The sequence below is a fragment of the Mastigoproctus giganteus genome, chromosome 1 (assembly GCF_048544385.1).
Source record: "Mastigoproctus giganteus isolate SK-2022 chromosome 1, ASM4854438v1, whole genome shotgun sequence".
Taxonomy (NCBI): Eukaryota; Metazoa; Arthropoda; class Arachnida; order Uropygi; family Thelyphonidae; genus Mastigoproctus; species Mastigoproctus giganteus.
In genome coordinates this window covers 90,202,625-90,229,820 of record NC_143575.1, presented here as the reverse complement: position 1 = coordinate 90,229,820, position 27,196 = coordinate 90,202,625, and the positions used below count along the sequence as shown (strand labels likewise).

Here is a 27,196-nt window from a genome sequence, read left to right as displayed (position 1 = left end):
GTGCAATCACATTCATAATTATGACGTCCAAATGTCAGAGTCGATAAAAACTATTGTACAATATTTGCATGTGTTGGATTAACTTTTTGCAAAAAAAAACATATTCAATCTTATTTTTGTTTCCAAATAGTAGCGTTCTGGTTGTTTCCCAGAACGTTTTCCAATTTAAGCGCTGAATGTAAGGCGCGTTTCCTATCATGTGCCTTGGGCATTTCGTTTTCAAAAAAGCTATCAATTGACATACTGTGATGAATGCTTAACTTTTAAATAGAGCGGCTATCTTCTGAGAGCAGCACTTGCGAAAGACGCCAAATTTAATATATAATTATAGAAAAAAATGTAGGGACTTCATATTTATATTATGCATAGACGATAAAATGTCTATCTCCAGCAGCAGTCTTCGAGATTAGCACAGTAGATATAATCACTGTTCACGCTGCACCAAGTGGAAAAGATCCCGGTTAGAATCCAGTCAATGACACGAGAGACTTTTATGGACTTTTTTTTACTCCATAGCTGAGTTAGTCGGTCTTAGGTGATAACATCAAGGTTTTACGCGATTTATGAACATAACACACGTAGGTAGGTGAGAGTGTTTTCGGTAACCCTAATATGAAAGTTTTCGTGTTTTACACCCAGCAGCAGAAAATAGTAGCTTTCCCACTGTGGTGGTGGGGGGAGGGGGGTTAATTAAAACCATGTACCACCTGAGGTAGCACAGATTCATTCACAAAGCCTATACAACCTCGTTCAGCAACCTCATCTGAAATCCTTGTTACTTGGGGAATCATACCCATTTGCTGCTGGAGCCAGGGCCGCATTAATTAGGACCAAACCGACCATGGCTGTGAACCTCACCGAAGAGGGTTCTCATTTTCAGTGTAAATATTTTCTGACCTAGTGATAAAAATTTCGAATAATAATAATAAACCAGGAACAAGTGAAATATAAAAGCATTCTTAAACTTAATTTTAAGTGTTTAAATGTTATTCTTATACATTTTTATTGTACAAACAAATATTTAAAATTATAAATTTCTCTTCTAGTTTAGTGTGTTTTTGTCATTCTTATATCAACATTTTTTTTTTTTTTTAATCAGAGATTTCGGATAAAAACACACAAAAATCTTAACTTCGTATTTGTGTGAATGCAAAAAATTAATAATTGCCATAACAGATGGCGCTTATGTCACCTCTCATGCCTATCTCTACACGCATGCGTAGAATTAGTTTTTTAAAAGGAGAATGTCTGTTGTTTATGTGTGTGATGTATGTATATTAGTCGTGTTTTGTTTGTAAGTGTTATTTTTGGAATTTTTGATATGGAAAGTTTTTCTCTGTGCTGATGAAATTAGAGGAAGTTCCTATGAATAAAGTGACGTAAAATAGTGGACGCTCAGTATGTTGCGATTTTTAAGTAAACGATTTGGTCGCGCTTCAAGAAGAGCTAAAGATCGTCCTGACAATGCACACCCAGTGTCGTCAAAATCCAAAAGCGTGTTACCGTGTAAGGTAATTTTGTTGGATGGTACTGACCTGTCTGTGGATGTTCCTGTGAGTAAATTATTTCAATTAAGCATGAATTTTGTCTCAATACATTTGCTTATATTTATTATTAAGAATTTTGTTGTATGTGTCGTACAAAAATTATATGGGTAGCTTATGAAAACCAACCGTATATTAGTAACAATTTTTTTCACATAAGAAATTACCAAAGTTCAATTAAGAAATTTATCTGCTTATATACACTGCAGTCACTAAACCTGTCTTATGAATCGGAATATGGACAATGAGTATTGTACTCTTAGCTGCAGTTCATAGGATACGATAGTGCCGCTTGAATTGTTTGCTTAGTTTCTTTGATAACTTCTGATTTCTGCGTTTTGAAATAAGTTAAAATAAGTTAAGTGAAATCAGTCTGCAGCACTAGATTTATTATTATTATATATATATATATATATATATATATATATATTTTTTTTTTTTTTTTTTTTGTCTTCATATCGACTGTTGCAAGCGTGAATCTTGGCTATTAAATTTATTCCAGAGTTCAGCTTAGATTCCGACTCCACATAAATAGGATGACCACTTTAATTAATTAAGGAAAAATAGTATGCTTCATTCAAAGAACAGAAGTTTAGAAATTTTTGCAATTATAAATTGAAAATATTCCACTTTTGGATGTTTTATAAGAGATTGAAAAGATAGTATACAACCATAGTCCCCTATCCTTTTTTTTTTTTTTTTATCCTAGTGAAAGGAGGCACACAGTTCAGAAGAAAGCTGATTTTAAACACACACGCATATATATAAACATACTTTTGACCTGCATATTTGGTAAAATGCAGGAGCGACTTTTTCACCCCTTCCTCATAACCTGTGGTTAGGTCGGTCAGAAGTGGTTCTCAGACTGCAGTGGTATGGACACTTCATCCTGAAAATTTTCTGTGGACTTCCAAGCGTAATGAAATTTGAGTGCTGTAATTTTTTTTTTTTTTTATTTTTTCAGTTTTTAAATATAAGAAATTTCGCCAACCTCCAGGAGTACCGTTACAAGCTCACAGGGCTCCAAGTTTTAACAAACACTTTTGTAAAGTACTTTTTCAATCCTGGTTTATGCCACTCTAACGGATATTGCTGATTTCGCATTAACCCTTCTGCCGTCCTTTTTTTCCTCAAAAGTGTATAAGGTTCAGTATGAACTGAAAACTACTAAAATTATATCAGATTTTACAATGAAAGTCAAATTTATTTTTCAAAATAAAAACGTTTATTCTGTACATTTAAAAAGTAAGTAGCTTATTTAATAACATTAATAAATATAATAGCGTGTTCATTATTATGCAAACCCATGAAAAAATAATTAATTATAAATACATAAAAAAAAGTTTTTGTAACACCACAGTAAAAAATCAAAAATTATATCAGTGTTTTTAAGTAGTATATTAACAAAAAAGGGTTAATAACCCCTATGATAAGGTATTCAGTGCCACAATATTTCAGTGAATCAGATAAGTTTTTGCAGTGATTTCTGTTGATAATTAAAGAAGTAGTGATAAACCCCAGGGGCTCATATCTGGTGACTATGGGCTTGGCACACCTAGGGTCCTGAGCTAGATATCATCATTCTTCTCTTTCTTGGTGATTCCCTTCTATTTTTATCTCTCTCTCTCAGGGTAAATCAGCAATTTTTTTTTTTGATTGGTGCAGCATAAAGCCTCAGGCTTCCTTGCACTATATAGCTAATAATAATAATAACATGGGGTTATTCCATTGGATCTTCTCTGAATAACCTGCAATAGTTGCTCTTATTGATACAACTTTTGTTTGTTAAGATGGTGCTGTTGATCTAAGTGAACTATAAAAAATTATTCTCAGTTGGAATGGAGTAATTAATATTTTTTTCTTCACTGTTCCATTGTGATTTTCTTACATAATATCTTCCTTGTATAATAATTGTTTTATAACTATAATTTATATAGTACTAGTTGAAATATGAAGCCAGAATTATCTTTGCTGCAGCCTGGTAATATTTTAATCTCCATTACTTAACCATGCACTGATTTATGCAGCAATTTTATTTTATATGGATTTGTTGTTTTATATTTTATTTATTTATTTTTTACTGAAACTGTGATCTCCTCTCTTATACTATGTGATACTGTAATCACAAAACTCCTCATCTGAAGGCACTTCCTTTTTAAAACTCTATTTTTGATATGTTATTTTCCACAATCAGTTCTGCTTGTTCATCAACAATTGATGGGTGTAAGTTGATTAGCCTCCCCATCTCCTAGGACAATAGGATGACAAGAAAAGGATATCTTTTCCTTGTCTTCACATTTACCATAGTTCTCAAGGTTTACTGCTCACCAACAAGATGCAGTTCATAGCATTTAATTCTTGGCTTCCCAGTAGCTTTAATAATTTTATGAATTATATTCCTAAAAGGAAAAAGTTTGTAAAATAGGTGGATTTTCTTTTTGTATCCCTCAAATGTTTGACCATATATAGGTCATATATGTGCTCTCACTTTAATTAGCTTTTTCTAAAAAAAGGATTTTTGTTCGTTAAAATGAATGGGCATAGTTTACTTACAACTTCCTTTATGGTAATAGATACATTCAGCCAACTGTGTGTTAAGTATGTCATAATCTATAGCCCAATTAAACAAGTATTTGAGTTAACTCAATGTTATACACTCATAAGTTATTCAGAATCCTTTTATTTTCATTATTATTATTTTTATTTACTAATTTTATCTTTATTTTGATGTTTAACTTTAAGGATTTAGTAGTGACAAATGATGTAAAGAAGCAAGCTTATACAACATCAGCCAATAAATTTCCACATCACCTGTCCAACCCCTCTAATAATCTCTGTGATTCTTTCTTAAATTTATTCAAACTGTGCACTTCCACCACGCTAGGTAGAAGTTTATTCCAACAATCAGCTGCAGTCTGGGTGAAAGAAAATTCCTGCATATCTGTCCTACAACCAACCTTCCTCAATTTAAATATGTTCTCCCCCTTGTGTGTCATGGTATCCTTACTCTGATCAAGAGTAAGGATACCATCTACACTTAGCTTATTCAATTCTTTCAAAGTCTTAAACAACTCAAGCACACCTTGCATATGCCTAGTTTCCAGATGCTGCAATTTGCAAAAATGAAATCTTTGTTGGTAAGATTACTGTTTTGTTCCCCTCACTAATTCCATTGCTCTCTTCTGCACTCATTCCAACAGTTCCAACTATTGGCTTCCAGGCCTGTGTGCAGTACTCGAGATGTGGCATAATTATTGCCTTATACAATGGGATAATCACTTATCTCTGCTGGAAAAATTTCTGTATATTATTAACAGAACCCCATGAGCTGTCCAAGTGGGCTGTCTGTAATGGTCAGAGAATTTTATGCGTGACTGCACATTACTCCAGTTATTTTTCATACTCCACAACCTTTAGTGCGGTACCATACATTTGCTACATTACTCCGGGATTACTGGTACTCATAGTCAGTATTTTTCCATTTATCAAAGTTGAACCTCAGTTTGCCACTTTTCAGCCCATCTGTATAATTGTTAGGTCTTGTTGCAGTAGTATTCCTTGATTCCTGTTAACTGTCAACCTTTGCATTATCTGCAAATGTAGACTTGATATGTCTTCATCAATGTTGTTAGTAATATTGAAAACAGTAAGGGGCCCAGCACTGAACTCTGAGAAGCTCCACTAAAATAACATTGGTCCAAGAAGAGCAATGCCCATTTATAACTAGTCTTTATTTTGTGCCACTCAACCATCCCTTTATCTATAGCAGTAACTTGCCACTAGTGCTACATCATTTCAATTTGTACATCGCCCTTGTCTAGGTGCTTAAACCAAACCATTGTACCCTTTCATGTGAAAAGAGTCGTATACTTTACTGAGATCTAAGTATGTGATGTCAAAATTATTTTTTGCATCCAGTTCCTTTGTGGCTATCATAGTAGCGAGTTAGATTGGTCACATAAGCTGTTCCATTAATAAATTCATGCTGTTATTGCTGCTTAACTGTATTCCTCTCAAGATGATCTTGCAATACTTCTTTAAGCAGTGAACCTGTTATTTTTTTCTGAAATAGAAATCAGGCTTACAAGTCTGTAATTACTTTGCCCTTTGATCCAATACCATATGAACTGGCGCATTATGACCAACATAGTCCATGTGCCATTAAATCTTAACACAACCAACCAACCCACCCTTTGATCCTCTTTGTGAATAGCAGAGACATTTATGTATCTCCAATCTGTAGGGACCTCCCCTGAAACCAAGGATACTCTCATAAATATTTTGCCAAAGGTTTGCCTACCTCTTTTGCTGCTGCTTTTTAATAAAATTGGAGAGATTCTATCAGCCCAAGGTGCCTTATTTACTTTTAGCTTCAACAATTTCTCTTTCACTTTCTCCTCAATTATCACAAATAATTTAGCTCCCAGTTGTAACTTGGTTTCTTTTTATTTTTCCTGTCCCTAAAAACTTCATTCATGGATGAATGGAGATATAGAATATTAATTCAATTTGTGAGCAACCTGATTAGGATTATCAATGGTTATGTCACTCATTATGGAAGTATGGTTCAACACATTTCTTTCTAATGTTAACATAAGCAAATAAATCTTTTCATTTGCATTCTTAGCCAAAGATTTCTCTTATTCTGCTTTAGCTTGCTTAAGCACTTTAGTGATTTGATTGTAGATGAGTTTTTACTTATGGTAGGTTTGTGTCCCTTGATAATCCATAATTGTCCAATGCATTTTTCTTCTCTAAAATAATTCTCATCAGGTCATCTAACATCCATTTAGGTCTAAACCTTGAACAGCATCTCTTAGTTGGTATAAAAAAACTAGTAGCTTCCATGATTACTTTCCCTTACTGCTTCCCATTTAGAATTTGCAGCTGTTCCAACTGAAAAGAATTTAAACTGTCAGGGATCATTGTATTCAGTGATGCAGTTAATTGGACAAAATATCTTTCCTTTACTCTTCACACTTGTTATGTCTTTTAAGTAAATCCCACATCAATGTACTATGATAAGTGCCACCTTGTTGTTACTTTATCTGGAGATTCTTAATGCATGAAGAGTCACTGTTGTCTGCAGGTCAAGACTATTGCTTTCTCTTGTTGCCTTTTGGACATGCTGGTGCAGACAACAGTCGTCTAGAAAAGCTCTGCTACTGTGTGAGCAGCCAGTATCTTTAAAATTCTCCATATAAATCATTCTGATTTCATGCTATTTTATTTATCTGTATATAGGTTGTTTGTTTTACTCCTCAGAGCTATTTGGCTTATAATGTATTCCAACTCATTTTTGTTTTCCCAGTGCTTATCATTATGCTTGTATACTAATATGCATATAGTATATAGCAAATTAACCCTTCATGGATTTATGGCTAGAGGTTTTACAGAGGAGTTTCACAATTGACTAAAATGATATTTATTGAAAATATAAGTAATGAGTAAATATTAATGAAAATCATAAAAAGTAAGCAATAAATAGTAAGTAATAGTAGTAGTAATAATGGCAAATGATGCAAAAAAAGCAGGCTTTTATACCAAAAGGACAGAATTCATGGGATACCTGGTTCCTGGGCAATGCAACAGTCATCCCTCTTGCTAGTAGACGAACCCACCGCTTAGCAGGTATATAGTACACTGCATTCATGCAGACAGTAAGTCAATGTCAGTATGGATAAACATCATGAGTTGACAGACTTTGAAAGAGGAATGCTAGTGGGTGCCTGACGCACGAGTCACTCTATCGCAGAGGTGGTACAGAAATTGTACTATCCCTGTTCGACAGTATCAAGAGTGTGTCTGGAATAACATCTCATCGTGGACAACGCTGTGGGCGGAGAAAGGTGGTGGATGAACGTGGCCATTGACGTCTGTCTCGCATTGTTTCAGCCAACCTGAGAGCAACAGTGGCACAAATCACCGCCGAGTTCAACGAGGGAGGTGCCAGAAATGTTTCTACCAAGACCATCAGGTGATCATTAGCCCAGAGTCCCATTGCTAACATCACGACATGGGACTCCAGGCCTCAACTGGGCGAAAGAACATCAGCACTGGACCTTGAATGATTGGAGATGGATCTCCTGGTCTGATGAGTAGCGTTTCCAGTTATTTCAAGCAAATGGGAGGGTGTGTATATGGTGGAAACCGCATGAAGCTATGCACCCGTCATGTCAACAAGGAACTGTTCAGGCAGGTGGACAGTTGGTAATGGTCTGGGGCATGTTCAACTGCCACATGTTGGGACCTCTGGTACATCTAGATGCATCTCTGAGTGGTCCAGGTTACGTGTCCTTCCTTGCAGACCATCTGCATCCTTCATGGTCATCGTGCACTCACAGGGCAGTGGACTCTTTTTCAGCAAGACAATGCACTTCCACACAGAGCCGTGGTGACTAGAACATGGTTCAAAGAGCATTCTGGAGATTTCATCAACATGGAATGGCCTCCCTCTTCACCAGACATGAACCCTGTGGAGCATCTTTGGCAAGCTGTGGCATCCTTCAAGCATGAACAGAAATACTTGTGAAATGCTTTCGTGAACTAGTGGACTCAGTGCCTCGCTGTGTGACTGCCCTTATCCTAGTGAAAGGTGGACCTACCCCGTTACTAGGTAGGTATCCCATGATTTCTGTCCCTTCAGTGTATAGCATCAGCCAAACACAAAAAAACACACACATGCACAATTCACCCATCTGTACCCTCTAAGAATTTGTTCAGTTCCCCCTTGAATTTATTCAACCCATCCACTTCCATAAAACAGATGGAAGCCTGTTCCATCAATCAACCACCCCCTGGCTGAAGGTAAATTTCTGCACATTTATCCTGCTACCACCTTCCTCAACTTGAATTCATGCCCCCTCATGTGTACTCTCAGCAAGTGGAAGAATACCATTAACAATCAGCTTACTCAATCCATTCGAGGCTTTAAATACCTCAATCAGATCTCTCTGCAGGTTGGGGTGGATCTGATTGAGGTGTTTAAATGGATGCAGTTTGCCTTTCTAGGTAAGAGCACCCTTTTGTTCCCTTCACCAATCTGGTTGCCTTTTTCTGCACCCATTCCAGCAGATCTACATCCTTCCTGAGTGAGGCCTCCAGACCTGTATACAGTACTCAAGATGCGGCCTAACCATGGTCTTATACAAAGGGATAATCACCTCCTTATCCCTGCTGGCAAAGTTCTAATTATCATTGACAAAACCCCATGAGCTGTCCTCATGGGGTTTTGTCAATATATCTGCTCAATTTTTGTCAATATACCTGGCAGCATATCTGCTCTGCTCAGAGAATTTCATGTCTGACTGCACAATTATCCCCAGGTCATTTTCATTCTCCATTACCCTGAGTTTAGTACCACACAGTTAAGTTACTCTGGGATTACTGATACCCATGTGCAGTACCTTGCATTTGTCAATGTTAAACTTTGACTGCCATTTTTCAGCCCATCGATCCAATTTTCCTATATCTTGTTGCAATACTCACCCTGATGACTGTTGTTAACCACTCTGCCAACTTTTGTATCATCTGCAGACTTAGGCATTAAACCTGATATACCTTCAACAATATCATTGATAAATAATGAAAACATGGACCCAGCACTGAACCCTGGGGAACTCCACTAATAATAACGTTAGTCCATGAAGAGCAATGCCCATTGATAATCACTCTGTCTTCTTCCACTTAACCATCCCTTTATCCAAGGAGTAACTAATGTAATGATAAAGTAATAAGTAAATAGCAGTCTTTTGTGCAACATCATCAAAGCTTTTCTGAAATTTGAGAATATGGTGTCAAAATTATTTTTTTGCATTTAGTTCCTTTGTTACCGTGTCAGTATCCAATGAGGTTGGTCAGACAAGATCACCCCTTAACAAATCCATTCCATGATTGCAGTATAACTGCATTCCTGTCTAAAAGTCCTGTATTACTTTTTTAACCAGTGACTCCATTATTTTTTATGGAACAGAAGTTAAGCTAACAGGTCTGTAATTACTCATGTCACCTTTTGTTTCCCCCAATTTTTGTGAATTGGGGGATCAAAAGATGACATTCACATATCTCCAGTCCATAGGAACCTCTCCTGAATGAAAAGATGCTCTCCTAATTATGGTGAAGGGTTTGCCTACCTCCTTTGTTGCCTCCCTTAATATAATTGAATAGTAGCATCCATTCTAGGTGCCTTTTTTTATGTTGGGCTTCAACAATTTCTCTTCCACTTTCATCGTAATTATCACAAAATCATTTAACTCCCTATTAGATTTTGATGATCTTCTGGCATTCCCCTCCCTAAAGAACTCTTCATGTGAATGTAGACTCAAAATACCTATTCAGTTTGCCAGCAACCTGAGCAGGTCATCAACAGTTAAACCACTGACATCAAGCAGTCCAATATGATTCAACCTCTTCTGTCTACTGTTAATATAAGTAAAGAAGTATTTGCTGATTTTCTTTGCCAGAGACTTCTTTTAACCTGCCTTAGTTTGCCTAACCTCCTTTGTGATTTGATTGCAGATTAGTTTATATCTACTGTATGCATTATTTGTATCACATGATAATTTATATGCATCCCATGCATTTTTATTTCTTTGTCGTCTCATCAGTTCATTTGACATCCATTTCAGTGTAAGCCTTGAGCAGTATCTCTTAGTTGGTATTAAAAACTTAGTAACTTCACCAGTTACATTCCTGAATGTTTCCCATTTAGAATTAGCTGTTGGTAACATCATCAGATGAGCCCACTGCATAGAATTTTAAAAATTGAGACTGTTATAGTCACTTTTACGAAAGCATTTTTTCGTGCTTTTTGACAGTTGTTACATCTTTATGTAAATCCCACATCATTGCACCGTGATCACTGCCACAGAGGTTATTTTATCTGCAGATTCTTAATGCATGACGAATTGCTGCTTTCTCTTGTTGACTCTCTAACATGCTGGTGTAGAAAACAATCATCCAATAAATCCACTGTCTTGCTACTGTGTGAGTGACCAACCCACAAGGTCCAGTCCATATCTGGAAAGTTGAAGTTCTCCATTATAAGACATTCTGATGTACTGGCACACTCTGTTTACAGTTTGTTATACCCATCACAGTCATTAGGCCCATAACACATTCCTGCTCCCTTTTTTTTTCTTTTTTTTTCTCCTCTCTCTCAATGCTTATGTCTCACTAAACTTACTGAAATTTGCACCAACCACCCATGTCCACTGGATGCTGCATTGGCTTAGATTTTATTGCTTAACAAAGAGCATAACTACTCCCCCCCCTCCTGTCTGTCCTTTCTGTTTACATTGTACTTCCCATATTCAAATTCTGAATCCATTATACCTGAGTGACACCATTTCTGTGATATTGCCACAGTGTCTTCATTTGATGACTTGACCAGTACCGCAAACTCATTAATTTTTTATGCTCCTTTCATTAGTATACATGCACCTGTTTTTACCCTTATTAACTGTAACACAGCCTTATGTATTTGCTTGTTCTAGGACCCCAGCAGGTTTTAATTGCTGACACTTGCTTTCCAGGCTGTTGTATGTTCCAGTGGAAGCAATGCAAGAATCTATAAGTCTGTGTATTTTCTCCCCAAATTATTAGTTTTCTGGCCCACTTAACGCTGCCTTGATATTATTGGAAAATATTCTTGCACTCATATTTAATTATGTCTCTCCTGTTAATGAGCATAGATCATTCAGAGAAAAATTTCTACACCATGAGTCCTGCATAGTGTCTCTCCAGGATCAAGCTGATTGACAAGGCTCTTTTCATGTACTCCCCTCCCTCCTATTGTGTCACTTTAAATTTGTGACTGTTTTCGTGACTTTTTCTCAACATTTTTCTGTTGAGAAAAAGTCAAAAGTTAGGATTAAACCTTGACTTATACTTGACAATCTGTGATATTGTTCATTAAAAGAAGAAAGAAAAACATATACAGTACTTGAAAATGCTGTGACACTACTGTCACACCTCCCAAATCTGGCAATCTAGGATCTCATCCCTGATTACTTGATCTTGGAATTTTCCAGATTTCAAATGGTTATATCATAGTCATAAAAACAGTTACAGAAATATTGCATTCCTGTACTACAAAAAAAAAAAAAAAAAAAACTTAAAAAAAAAAAAAAAAAAAGATGATGAAATATTGGTATATTCCAAGCAGAATTCAGAAAAATGCCAGAAGCTTTTGATATTAGTATTAGTACTTGCAAAATAGTGCAAGGAACCTCTGGGCTTGCTGCACAAGCCAAAAAAAATAAAAAAATAATAATAAACCACCTTTTGACTTCCACTTCACAGAGGTATCTATCCAGCAGAGCTTTGAATTTCCTCAAGCTGCCAATCTCTTCCACCCGTGGAGGCAATTTATTCCAATAATTTACAACTCACTGGCTAAAAGAACTTTGCAATCCAGTCTAAACCTCTTCTCCCATAATTTTAATTTATGGTCCTAGTTCTGGAATTAAATATAACAGTGAAATTTTCACCCTCATTTGTTTTACTTTCACCTATCAGTGCCTTGTATATCTCAATCAAATCTCCTCTGTGGTATCTAGCTTCCAAGCTCTGCAGCCCACATATTTGAAATCTTTCTTCATGTGGTTGCCCAAGCATGCACTATAGCCCAGCAGCATATGTGCCCATAACACACACACACACACACACACACACACACATGGGTGCCCTTTTGCCAGGCATGTTGCCCATCTCTGGATCTTTTCAAGAAGCTTATTGTTTTTTTTTTTTTTTTTTTTTTTTCCAGATGTAGTCTCTATACCTGGACACAGTATTCTAAGTGTGGTCTTATTTATACAGAGGTATTATGACCTCTATCTGTACAAGAAAATGTTTGATAAATCATTGATAGGACACCATAGGCCCTCCTTTGCTACCTGTCTACTTGGAGATTTCCTTGTCCAACGTCATCTATTGTTTTTAGTTCAACTTCACCAAGTGTGCAAGTTAATTTTAAGGTTACTATTCCCAAGCATGGCAGGCCTCCGTAGCTGAGTGGTCAGGAGTGGGACTGCAGTTGCACACACTCTTTGAGTAGACTGGGGTTAGCATTAGTAGAGGCATATGATGCAAGAAAGCAAGCTTATGCAGCATCAGCCAAAAAAAAACACACACACTCCCATTTTACCCCTCGTTCGTTCCAAATACCTGTCCAGCTCAGTCTTAAATTTATTTAGGCTATCAACTTCCACAACAAAGAATGGAAGTCTGTTCCACCAACCAACTACCCACTGGCTAAAGGCAAACTTCCGCACATCTATCCTACATTCTGTCTTTCCTCAATTTGAATTTGTCCTCTCAGGTGATTATTCTAAGCAAGAGGAAGAATCCCATCAGCATTGAGCATGCTAAAACCATTCAAGACTTAATACACCTCAATCAGATCACCTCGCAGGTGCCTAGTCTCCAGACACTAATTTGCAAAATTTAAGCCTTTCTTTGTAAGAGTAACCCTTTATCCCATTCACTAATCTTGTTGCCCTTCTCTGCACTCGTTCCAACACCTCTACATCCTTCTTGAAATTAGGCCTCCAGACCTGTATACATTACTCAAGGTGTGGCCTGACCATTGCCTTATACAAGGGGATAATCACCTCCTTATCCCTGTTACAAAAATTCCTATATATCATTGACAAGACACCATGAGCTACTCTTGCAGACCATCTGCACTGCTCAGAAAACTTCATATTTGCCTGCACAATTAACGAAAATGACCCCAGGTCATTTTCGTTCTCTACCACTGTCAGTGTAGTACCACAGAGTTGATACGTTACTCTGGGGTTACTGCTTCCGATATGTAGTACTTTACATTTGTCAATGTTAAACTTCATTTGCCACCTCTCATCCCATCTGCTCAACTTTTCTAGATCCTGTTGCAGCAGCGCACTGTCATTAGTGTCCTTAACAACCCTGCCAACCTTCGTATTGTCTGCAAACTTGGACATTAAGCTTGATATACCATCATCAATATCATTTATAAACACAGAAAACAACGATGGACTGAACACTGAGTGACTCCACTAATAACATTAGTCCACGATGAGCAGTGACCATTGATTACCACTCCGTCTTTTCCCCAGGGCTTTTTTTGTGACAGTACGCAATGGTATGGCGTACTGGCACCTTTTTTACGGCGTGCGCACGGGTGACACGGCTGGCACGCAGTGGATGTCAGCCATGCCAGCTGCTTCCATCTATTAAGGAGATCACGTGACAATGGGTGGAGTCAGCACCCGTCAATCACTGCCGCTAGCAGTCTGGAAGGGGCACCCATTTCTGAATTTGACCAAAACTTCATTATGAATTTTTTTTTACTTGGTACTTACCGTATTTTTACATTTTACTTATTATTTTTTATTTATTAAATAAGACTCACCTTTGACTTATTTTTTATATACTTGTATAATAAATTTATGCTTAATAAACTGTGTGTTAATAAAATTAATGGTTGAGATTCAGTATCGGATACAGCGTTCCCACTGCTAGTGATACGGCCGTGATTGACGGGTGCTGGCTCCGCCCAGTGTCACGTGATCTCCTTAACAGACGGAAGCAGCTGACATGGCTGACACCCACTGCGTGTCACCCGTGCCGGCACGGAATTTTTTCTGAGAGCAAAGAATGAGTACCAGCACCTGCTTTTTTTTACAAAAAAAGTACTGCTTCTCCCACTCAACCATCCCTTTATCCATTGCAGCAATTTGCCTCCAATGCCACACTGCTCCAATTTGATCAGCAGTCTTCGATGTGCAACAGTATCAAAAGTCTTTCTAAGATCCAAATATATGATATCAAAGTTTTTCCCTGCATCCAGTTCCTTTGTGACCACATCATAGTATCCAATCAAATTGGTCAGGCAAGACTTTCCCTTAACAAAACCATACTGTGTCCGAGCTATAACTGAAGTCTTGTCTAGATGATCCTGCAGTGCTTCTTTAACCAGTGCCTCCATTAATTTTCCTGGAACAGAAGTTAAACTAACAGGTGTATAATTACTTGTCGCCCTTTGATCCTCCTTTGTGAATTGGGGTCACATTTGCACATCTCCAGTCCACGGGTACTTCCCATGAGTCCAGAGAAGCTCTCATAATTATTGATAAGGGTTTGCTTACTTCCTTTGCTGCCTCCTTTAATGTAACTGGTTAGATCTCTTCCACCCCGGGTGCCTTTTTTATGTTTATCTTCAACAATTTCTCCTCCACTTTCCTCTCAGTTATTACAAAATCGTCTAGCTCACTGCCAGAGTTTACTTCACCTCTGCCATTCCCCTCCTTCTCTGTTTTTTGATAATTAACAGATTTCAGGATTTTTTAATGATGAAATGAAAATAAGTTATTTTGTTGGAAGGTGCGTGCATGCATGCATGCGCCAGTGAATGGATGAGCAGGTAATCCCAGCCAACCTTCGACAGTGCCACACATGTAATGTGTGAGGACATTGTATGGATAAAGTCCATTCATTCAATTTGTGAAGTATGTATGGGGTCTTGAACACCCCACATGCCGGGATTGGGGTAAATGTCTGTTTTCTGATTATACTAAAGATTAGGATGATTAACAATGGCCATGGCATGCTACTCCAACAAGATCTGGATAAATTAGGCATGTGGGCTGAAAAATGGCAATTATGGTTTAACATCGATAAATGCAAGGTAATAATTGGGTAGCAGTAATTAGAAAAAGACCTATGGTCAATTGTACAGTCCAACATGAAGTTTTCAGAGTAGTGCAGACAAGCTGTGCTATGATAGTTCATAGGGTTCTGGCTATAAAATATAGTAGTTTTGTCAGCGGGAATAAATGGGTCATTATCCTGTTGTATAAGGTGGTGATTAGTCAGTTTTCATTTTATGAAGAATGTGGATCACTTGGAATGGGTGTAGAGAAGAGCAACATGATTATTTGGAGGCACAAAAGGATATTCTTACTCAGAAAGAAATGTAAATTGTTGCATATGGAAACTAAGAAATCTCCTTGTATATGTGAGAAGACCTGATTGAACTGTGTAAGGCTTTAAATGTGGATAAACTAAATGCTAATGCAAATCCTTACTCTTTCTTGGATCTCACACGCAAGGGGACAAATTTGAATTGGGAAGGGATGGTTTCAGGTTACTTGCGTGAAAACTTTCTGTGTGTGTGTGAGAGAGAGAGAGAGAGAGAGAGAGAGAGAGAGAGAGAGAGATTTTTGACAGTGTTCCATTTGAGACTGCTGTAAATGAACAAAATTGTACTTATGAAATACTAAAATCTAGGTTATCATTGTTCTAATAGATATCATTGTGTAGATAAGGCAAAGCCTCATTTTGTTCATAGAGAGCAAACTTGGTTTGCTACTAAATACATTGATATCATATTGTAGAGTTCCCATGATCATGGGTGAAATGCACTATTTTAAATAGGGTGTGAAGTATATTGCTTTTTACTTAAGTGTATGTCATTACCCATTACATTATTTTAAATAAATTTTTGAATGCCTTTACACTTTGATCCTTAACTACTATGGTGCTATTTTTGTTGTGTTAGCAGTATGATGGCTGTCTCTCACATCATTATAGTTTTTTTACATCTCATGCTTTGCAGACTTTGTTAAAAAATATTCTGGTAAAATAGGAATATATTTTCAACTATGTAAAACGACGATGATAACTTACATACCAAACTTTTATGTAATTTTTTGTTGTAGTTTTGTTTTACCAATTTTATTGGCACTTAAAAAAGATCATAATTGCACATTGATTTTTATATACTCAAAAAATATATAAATAGTAAAGTGCAATCTGACAGACTACAAGCAGAATTTAAGAATTAATTACTCAAAAACAATGTGCAGGTTATAAATTTGTAAGAATACTGTTGAACAGTGGTCGAAAGGTGCTGAAATGCTCCTTTAAGTAAGTAAAGTAAAATCTGCACAAGCAGAAAATTTGAATGCCTTGCTAACTGAGAAAGTGCACACTTACTAGTTAAAGAGTAAATAAAAATTCATCCTTGGCTAAAACTAAAAGTGACTTACCAGCATCTTACTTTTCTTCCAACTCTTGTATTGATGACCTTGAGAAATCACTGCCTACTATACCTAGTACACTCTGCTCAAGAATTCCTGTGGTCTTCTGACAGGAGGATGTTAAGAATTCTGAACAATTTCTTCTTTGGCATTTTTTTTTCCAAAAAAAAAAAAAAAAGTTTCTGTTGGTAACTTGCACTCCTAAGCTTTCTACTGCTATCTGTTACTTTTTTATACTTTGTTATTCCATTGATTTTTTTTTTCCTTTCCATCTGCTGGGAAATTTGCTCATATCCAGCCAGTTGTGAAAAAGATGACAATCCCCTCCCTTCCAGTTACCATCCCATTGCACTTATCTCTACTCTTTCAAAAGTAATGGAGAAATCCATAAACTGCCAACTCTTGAACTATCTTAAACCTTTGAACTGATCAATGATTGCCAATATGGATTCACAATGATAGAATTACTTAACACAACTGACTGAACTTTATTAAAAGTATACAAAAATAAGTAAAAATAAATCAAGAATAACAAAGAATAAATTAAAATAAAAAATTAGTGATAAAAACACACAGAATAAAATGAGTTAAGATCATGGAACTTAACAGCAGATTAAGTAATTTAAAGTTGCAAATTTAAATGAGAACCTTTCAAGCCAGGAGCTTCTTTGTCAACTAAACTTCAATGGCATAATATGACATAAATAACCGCTTTGTCATGTGACAGAGTAAACCAGGACTGATGATACTCAAAAAGAAAAAAGTACAAATCAGATAGATAAACTAACTGCTTTTAGTATATTCCTTGTCATTCTTGACTTCTTTTTACTTATTTTTGTATCATTTTAATAAAGTTCAGTTTGTTGTATCAAGTAATTTTATTATTCATATGATCCTGAATGCACAAGGCCTTTTTTGCTAAAATATGGATTCTCTCAGTGTTGATCTGGTGGTGATATTACTAGCTTAGGTTACTCATGTTTGGACAGATTTAATGGAAAAGCTTGAAACTCGAACAGTTGCTCTTGATTCATAAGGATCTTTAAAAAAAAAACAAGCAGCTCCCATCCTGTGGACTGCTAACTGTGTTTTGCAATTGGTATCCACTTTTCTCTGACCGCTCACTGTGGGTGACAATAAATATCTCTCTCTCTCTCTCTCTCTCCCTCTCTCCCCCCCCCTCCCCTAACTTCTCTACTAATGCTGGTGTTCCCAAAGTTCAGTTCTTTCTTCCACTTATCCTCTTGTATATTAGTAACCTTTCACTGACTGAAAATCATATTCAGTTTTGTTGTTGATAGCCAATATGTTCCTTCTTCCAGTTTGAGAAATCGTGCCCTGCAAGAACAGCTTCAGCTTCTCGAATATCCACTACAAATTCCCTAGATGCCAATCTCTAGGTAGTTTTCCAATTAGGTGAAGAAAGCATAATCCAATGAAAAACTCATTGCTATCTCTTTTCATGCAGAAAAAGAGTGTTGCTCTTGTGCTTATCTTAGTGACACTCATTTCTAGAAGAGATCACAAATCTTTATTGAAGATTATCTTGACTTCCAATCTCTCTTGGTATAAGCATATCACAAATATTGCTTCCTCTGAATAATTACTCACTCTGTACAAATCTCAAATATGCCCTACTGTGGAATATTGTTCTCGTATCTGCGGTCGTGTCCCCAAAACTTCTAGAGTATACAAAAGAGCCCCTCTTTTGAACAGAAGTTTCATTGTTCTTATGAAAGGCATCAGTAATTACCTCACTCTCTTCTAAACCCCTCTGAACACATGCCACAACTAGTTAGCAACTATTTGCTGTCTGCTCCAAACTCACGGAACCAACATTTCCTCATTTATCCCTTCTGCTTGTGTTAGCTGGAGCAACTTTCCTTCATATTTATTTATGAATAGTACAATATACAAAAATTTAAGTCTAATGTCAATCAGTATCTTCTGTATTCTCAGTCTTCAATGCTTGAATGGTAATAAGTGCTATGGGTTCTAATAACTTTAGAGTTTGGAATTTAATTAAAAAAGCAACATAGTTATCTCTGAAGCAGTGCTTTTTATTTAAAGTACTGTAATACAGAGGAAGCTTGTAGTGAAGGGCCTCCACAATATGAGATCGAAGCATTTATTGGCAAAACCAGTTTGCTCTGCTACATACAGAATGAGACTTTGTCCTGCTTATACAATTGTGTTCTATAGCTCTTGTGATATGAGGCGTTTTGATCTAAATTTAGTTGTTTCTAATAGATATCTTAAGTTTTAATATTATTGCGGCATTAGCAATTGGTTACACAGTTAGTTACACCTTTCAAACATGAGATTTGAAAGGTGTAACTAACTGTGGAAGTCTTCCATTCAGTATAGCTAGTCCCAGCTTTGTCTTTTCTTATGAGCTCTGATGACAGAATTTAAGGAATTGCAAAATGTGATTTAAATACTCTGTGTGAGAGTTTAATGTTTTTACTTTTTACTCCTCCTAACATTTCTTATTGTAATACTGTGTAAATAGTAAAATTTGCTAATAAAATTTAAAATTATAATAATTCACATGGTTTAATTAGAGTTGATAATGTTTTGAATTTTGACTCTTGTGCCATTGTTTATCTTTCTCAGCACTATTTCTGATATAGCTGAATGAATTAAAATCAACTTTATTCACTTCTTTTGCTTCAGGTATAATTCGATTGCAAAAGTTCTAATTTGTTCTACCTGCTTTCCTAACTCATAATTTCCTGGCATGTTCGTGCGTAGTGCAAATTCTCGTTTTCAATACGCATTCGCCTTCTTTTCCCTTAGGGAGAACTGTTCTCAGAGTCCAGTATGCTATGCTATAAAACTAACCTTTACATAGTCAATAGTTTTGTCCCCGCAAATAAATTTGTTTGGGAAGCTGACTCGTAACTATGATCATGGCAGAATTTAGCAACCCTAAGAAGGTGATGTTGTGTACAGACTAGTCTGACGCTGCTATTGTGTGCAAATTTCAAACACTGTTTTAAAAGTAACCACTGAGTAGATCCACTGTTTTGTCTTAGTATGGAGAAATCATAAAGGAAGCTTTTTTTTGCAATCGTCCCGTGTAGTGGCCAAACAAAAGTCAAACGGTGGTTAAGGTATTACGTCGCCATCTGAGGATGAAACCAAAACCATACAAGTTATAGCTCATACAGAAGTGGTCGATAAAACCAAGAGTATGGAATTTTGTTATGATTACACTTTTTCGATTATGCTGCCATCTACCACAGGGTGCACATTTAAACTTTTATTGCTTTGTCATAACTGAACAACTTTTTACTCCTCTTAGCATTTTTCTAAGTGGGAGAGATTTTGAAGATCAAACTTCTTTTTTTTTTTTTGTGATATTGCTAAAAATTAACAAACAAGTCACTTCGCCGTATGTCTCCATTTGTGACATAACAAACCAGTGTTGGGGCTTTCTATATCTAGGTGGTGTTTACTCTGCTCATTATGTAGCCTGCGGTTGAGTTACACTGTTAAAAAAAAAAAAAAAGATAAAAGCATACCTGTCACTAATTCTGAGAGCTAGGCCAAATACTGGCTTTTTTTTTTTTTTTTATCCTCTTAACATTTTTGAAGCAGAGATAAGAGTTTTTGTATCCAGCAGACTGCTTGAAGACGATAATTTAATTTTATTATTTAGATTTGTGTACTTTGAAACACGAAGGGCAAATTTTGAAGGTAGGTTAAATTTATTTTATTATTATTTATTAAATAATAAAGCAAAATATTTAGTTTCGGAGATCTGCTAAAACTGGGAATCAAAAGGGATCTGGAACCGAAAAGTTTCTGTGGCACAGGGCCAGATGAACTTCAGATATATATCTACTCTTATTTCTTTCAATATTCTTATAAACTCCATTCTTTAGCCTTGCGTTGAACAGAAAAAATGCAGATATAGACATTCAAAAACTAGAGAATGGAAAGGGAACACTGTAAAGATTAAAATGCAAAAGCTAGTTCAGAATTATACAAGTGGCCATCACCACCACCTGTACAGTCGCACCTTCCCTCCTACTTAGGGAATGCACACGCCTGATACCATGTAAAGGTGCAGTTCATACTTTGAGGACTTCAACAATAGATGCTATTCAAAAATGGGATTACCAGTACATTTCGACAAGACTTCACTCGGTGTATGTGTGAAGTGCATTGGTCCAGTTTAGTAGAGAACTTATTCAAAATTAGTGGTTATAAACTAGATTTCAAAGACTTCTTGGGAAATAGCACTGCGGTCTAATGTATAGTTGCAAAGGAAACAGAAGAAATACTGGTGGCCTTATTAATAATATTGATAACTACGCACACAGAAATTTATTGCATTTGTGAACCTGCACGAAATCCAAAAATACTGAATTTTCAGAGCGGTGCTGTCAGAAAACAAATAAAAATTCTGAATAAACCATAAATGCCCTTTATTCACTAAAATTCTGTTTATAATTTTATTGAAAATCCTGTCCAAATTCTATTCATACCTTAATATTAAATTTTAATTTTCTTAAATGATAAGAAGCACATTTATATCTAATTAGAAGCACATAAGATAAGAAGCACATTTATATCTATATAAATGTGTTTTAAGAGACTGATTTTGTATAGCAAATTAGTTTCTTCTTGCACTCAAATTAATATTTTTTTCATGGGGTTTTCAAACCATTTAATGTTCTTCGTCTAGATAAATTTTTTGAGTAAAAACTGAAGAATTAATACAAATGACTATCACCGCCACATATATAATCACATTTGTATAATCCTTTCTTTAGAATTATGCAAGTTTAAAAAAAAAGTGATTTATGAACTGCCTGCACTTTTAAGTGCAGTTCATAAACAACTTTTTTAAACTTAAAAATTGAGTAATCGTGAAATAATGAGGGTAGCTGGAAATTTTTTTTTTTTTTTTTTTTTTTGTTATAATTTCTGTTTATATTTTCGTACGGTCCAGGTAGAGTTTAACTTCATTGTAACTGCTCTATTGCAGCCAATATATACTCAGTGATCACTGAATTATGACCACACCATCCCAAGTGGACTATTCTCAATAGCTCTCAGAATAAAAAGCGAAGAGCTTCGTTCGCTAGAGAAGTGGTAATTTTCATTCGGTCCTGCTAGTCAAAGTGATGAAGTATCAGTTATGGGATGTAGTAAAGATATCATGGGAGTTTCAGAAGGGCATGGTTGTGGGTGCTCGTGCTTTGAGTGCTTCCGTATCGGAAACAGCACCTCTTGTCGGTTGCTCATGGCTCAAACCACCTCCCACCGACAAAACTGTTAGCCATGAATGGTGTTGTGTATGGAGTGTGCCTTGTATATACAATAAAGAGCTTCTTCTAAAGCAGCGCTTCCCAAACTGGGGTCCGTAGACCAGTTCCAGAGGGTCCCAAAACGACCCTCTAGAACTGGTCAAATTATTCGTTGTATGTATAACAAATTGATGATTAATAAAGTTATTATATATTTATGTAAGAATAAAGTTGAGTTGTTTTAAACATAAAACTTTGAATTTTCTTTTCAGAAAACACATACAAATGCTTAAATGATGGCTTAAAAGTTTAACATAAAATAAGAAAATAAATAAATAAATATTAAGCTATCATTAGAGGCAGCAAAATGCACCTCCTCCACATGAAGCCCAGATATATCCAATAATTCAAAATAAAACAACATAAAATATAAGCCAGTAGTATAGGGGGGTACCGCTAAATCATTATAATTGGCATTATTTTAAATTTTATATCGGTTTTATTAATTGGAATTAAAGTGCCAAATTATATAGGGGACTATCGGCTACTGTTTATATCTTACCTTTACTTCCCCCTCCTTGTTTATTTATTTTTACGTTATTTTATGTTAATTTTTTGCTCTACATTTTTTGCCATACTACTGGCTTATGTTTTATGTTGTTTTATTTTGAATTATCGGATGTGTGTGTGTGTGGTCTGCAAACTCTTTTTTTAATTTCTGAAGGGGTCCGTAGATCTCATTAGTTTGGGAACCACTGTTCTAAAGGATTGCATAAGATGGATGTTCGTGATGAGCGAAGGGTACAGCGTGTTGTACTGGCTGAATCGTAGGTAACTGTGTGATAGTTGACATCTCAATACAATATGGGGAATGCAAGAAAAATATCTGCAATGGTGATGCTCTGCACACTCAGATGTATTTATGGGGTTTTACCACTGATGACCCACTTCCTCACCTCTGATCATCGGCAACAGCGAATGCTGTGGTGCCAACGAGATGCTGTTTGGAAACTAGAAGACTGGAAATGAATGTATTGGTAGGACGAATCCAAATACATGGTGCTACATGCCGACGGATGCCTTCGTGGTGCAAGCTGCACAAGTCCATGAACTCATCATACTTGGTGCCCACTATCCAGGCAAGTGGTGATGGTTGCTTGATATGGGGCACATTTTTCTGACAAGAAGTTGCAACCCTTGTGCATATAGACCAGCGTTTCACTGGTGAGATATTTATTTATTTTTCTTGTTCTTTTTTGCGGTCTCCAGAGTTCCCCCCCCCCATACACTGCTGTATCGTCTGTACTAGGCAAATTCCAAAGCCGGCTGTGCAAGTGTAATGTAGGTTTGCAAGTGTTATATTTGTTGTGTGCCAGCACCTGGCGACTTCACAGCCAGGGGGCAGCAGACACCGGGTCAGCTGCCCCTGCCTACCAACCTCAGCCATGTGGAGGCGCGCCAGAAACTGTCCAGGATGGGTCTCACACCGACTTTCCAGAAAATTTTAGAGAAGTCCAAAAGAAACATTGAACAGAAGAGGAAATAGTTGAAGAGTGGGGTAAAATGGAGGGAGGGAGAGTAGACAGAAAGGTAGAGGAAGAAAGGAGGAGACATCCCCAAGAAAAGTAGAAGTTACAAGATCAATGAAGGAAAGTAAAAGCAAAGAAAGTCTGGACAGTCGTGTCCGTTAATCCCACCCCCGAAGGGGTCAGTAGAAGGGTCCCACCTCAGGCTACCAAGGTTAGCTGGTCTCTAAAGAGGGTTGTTTATCTTCCCGCTCTGAGCCGAGCATCAGAACCAGCAAAGATCCCAACCCTGCTGGATAAGCACAGGGGAGAGCAGTTCATGCAGAGTTCCCACCTGTGGAGGTAGGGGTTAGCAGTTGACAAGTCCTGGTGATCTGAAGTGGATCAAAATTCCAGTCCAGTGAGCAGTCAGCCCGGGTGTGTCATTATAGGTGGTGAAGTCTGGGGTCAATATATTTGTGGATAAATGTTTGCAATGGAGTCTCCAGGTTGGTAAGCACAATTAATATGGACAGCGAAGGCTGTCTATGTGGGTATTGAAGTTTGTCAGATGTAATCCAGTTCAGGTGGGTCTCTTCGGATAGTGTTTGTCACATCTGTGTGAAGGCAGGTATATCCTCTGTAAAGACACAGAATATCCAGGAATTTTATTTTTTTTTTATTTACATACATTTTTATTACATGTATACATAGATACAAACACTTTCTATTTACAATCATCGTATTCTGCATATGAAACTATTTTAATTATACAGCTTCACTTGCAAGTAATAAAAATGCAATGAACGATATACGTACTATATATTGAAATGTATACTTCCCATCCCACTGTGTGCTTCACAGATTTGGTCCTCTGCCACACTGAGCAACCTGAAAGCTTTCTTAGTATTGAATACTGGCTCCTGAGATGGCTGAACAGGATCTCGAATCACCCATTTACTATCTCTAGAGCCACCGTATTTTCCAATATCAGCATTCCTCCTTGGAAACAGACAATCAATACGAGAAACATTTTCACATTAGCCCAACTGCTAACAGGAAGATTAGACGCTCCCAGTATTAGTATTAGTAACGGCCGCATGGTGCAAGAAAGCCTATGGCTTATGCTGCACCAGCCAAAAAAAATCCGAACAAAACAATGATAAAAACAAACAAAAAAAAATAAATAAATAAAATAACTAAATAATAATAATTAATAAATAAAAAAAATAAATAAAAAGGAAATTAAACCTATCATCCTATGCGCTTCCCTTACCCGAAAGTACTATCCAGATGACCTTTGAATTTCCCCAAACTGTTGGCCTCTACCACCCATGAAGGCAACTTATTCTGGTAATTTATAACTCGCTGGCTAAAATAAAACTTCCTGCAGTCCAATTCCCCCCGTAACTTGAATTTATGTCCCCTAGTTCTGGCATCATTTATAATCTTGAAAATTTTGTCCTCATTCATTTTACTGATGCCTCTCAGAGCCTTAAACACCTCAATCAAATCTCCTCTAAGGTGTCTAGTTTCCAAACTCTGCAACCCACATATTCGAAGTCTTTCTTCATAAGGACGCCCTTTTGCCGATCCCACCAGGCGAGTTACCCTTCTTTGCACCCTTTCAAGAAGCTCGATGTCTTTCTTTAGGTGCGGTCTCCATACTTGAACACAGTATTCCAAGTGTGGTCTTACATAAGCCTTATATAATGGGATTATCACGTCCCTATCTCTACTTGCAAAAGTTCGATAGATCATCGATAGGACACCATGGGCCTTCCTTGCAACCTCTTTACAATGCTCAGAGAATTTCATGTCTGACCGTATTGTAACACCCAAGTCCCTTTCCTCCAGGACTGGGTTTAGTTGAACTCCACCAAGTGAATAAGTTTTTTTGGGATTACTGTTTCCCAGGTGTAATACCTTACACTTTGTTGGATTAAAGCATAGCTGCCATTTTTCTGACCATTCCTGAAGTCTCTCTAGGTCTCTCTGAAGAAACTCAGCTTGACAGTGATCATTAACTACTCTACCAATTTTAACATCATCTGCAAATTTAGACATCACGCCCTCTATCCCTTCATCGATGTTGTTTATGAAAATTAAAAACAACAGTGGTCCTAATACTGATCCTTGGGGAACCCCACTTCTTACATCAACCCAATCTGAGGAATAGCCATTTATCACAACCCTCTGCCTCCTGCCCTGAAGCCATCTTTTTATCCATCTAAGGATTTTCCCAGTGATTCCAACCTGTTCCAGCTTATAAAGCAACCGCTCATGTGGGACTGAGTCAAAAGCTTTGCTGAAATCTAAATAAACAATGTCGAAATTATTCCGTAAATCCAGCTCGTGAGTGACCCTTTCGAAATAGTGAACCAGATTTGTTAAACATGATTTTTCCCTTTACAAAACCATGCTGAGTATCCTTGAATTTCAATTCGATCCAAATGATCCTGAATGCCACCCTTGATCATTGCCTCCATGATTTTCCCTACTACTGAAGTCAGACTGACAGGTCGATAATTTCCAACTTCACTTTTAGGGCTACCCTTATGTATGGGAGATACATTTGCCCTTTTCCAATCCAAGGGAATCTCCCCAGAGTCTAGTGATGCTCACATAATTAGCCTCAATGGTTCAATGCACTCACTTGCCACCTCTCTTAAGATTATAGGGTATATTCCATCAACTCCAGGAGCCTTACTGGTCTGTAGGCTCGAAAGTTTTTTCATTAAATAATCTTGCGAAATTTCAATATCATTAATTACATATTTTTTAACTTCGCTCCCACAATCTCCCTTTGCCACAAAAGGCTTTACATTTGTAAATATCGATGCAAAATAACTGTTGAGTTCATCTGCAACGGCAGCTGGTGTATTTATTACTATCCCCTTTACCTTACGTAAAGGTCCAATCTGGTTTGTCCTGTTCTTCCTGGCATTTATATATGTGAAGAATTCTTTATCCCCCCCTCTTTGCTCTGTTTGCTAGTGATTTCTAGTGACATTTCTAGTTTGCTAGTGACAAGCCACCAGTATTGGTGGCTTGTTTCACTCTCGTCAAGAAGCCACCAGAATTGCTGAAACAAGACATCCTCTTCAAAGCAACTTAAAAAACCTGGACAGCCTAAGTTGCTTTTTCCAGAAAACACAATAGAACTCTTCAATAAACTAAGAATTGAACTGTAAAAGCTCTGTAATGAAAAAGCCTACAGATTGCAAGTCTTTGCTTACTCTTATTGTCTCCTGTAACTGTAGTGCACAGCCACTCGTCTCAAAAACTGCATTTAATTTTGATCCCTTTTAAATATATATTCTTGGTATTCTAGATGCCAACATAAGATGTTAAAATTTTAAATATTCTATAATGTTCAAAGATACCAAAAAATGTAAATATTCTATTATAAAATCATAATTACTCATGTATTCCAAAATTCTTATGCAACCTTTCAAGGTGAACTTCCCATGGACTTCGTAACCTTTTGCTCATGGGTCTGCTTCACACCTCAGAATGTAACTCTCACCCTTCTAGCCAATGTTTGTCCCAGGGGTGTCTTTTCAACAGAAATAAATTGATAATAATATAATAGTAATAATGTATGTATGCGTATGTACTTGTTTTGGATGGCACCTAGATGTTTAGTTGAACTCCACCTTGGAAAATCTGTGTTGAAAAAGTAACACTGTCTACAGCGATCAACACCCGGTCGATCACTGCCTAGTGCCCATTTCTAAGCATGAGTAGTTGTGCTTGGTTCTGTTATCTAGTGCTGCTGCTGCACCAATTTGTTGTCCAGTGGAAGAAGTGCAATACCAAAGGACAGGAGCCCTCGGGCTGCCCAACCCAAGGGAAAAAAA

General features: G+C 36.9%; 1 protein-coding gene across 2 annotated transcripts in view; it reads left to right on the top strand.

The window, feature by feature from the left end:
• The first annotated feature begins 1,288 nt into the window (after positions 1-1,288).
• The window catches only part of yrt (erythrocyte membrane protein band 4.1-like yurt), a 255,318-nt gene continuing 229,410 nt past the window's right edge, over positions 1,289-27,196 (top strand). For both annotated transcript variants that reach the window (XM_090380956.1, XM_090380954.1), the window contains exon 1: positions 1,289-1,553. In XM_090380956.1, coding sequence (XP_090237082.1) covers positions 1,401-1,553 — 153 coding nt within the window. In that variant the 5' untranslated portion in view covers positions 1,289-1,400. The remainder of the gene's footprint in view (positions 1,554-27,196) is intronic.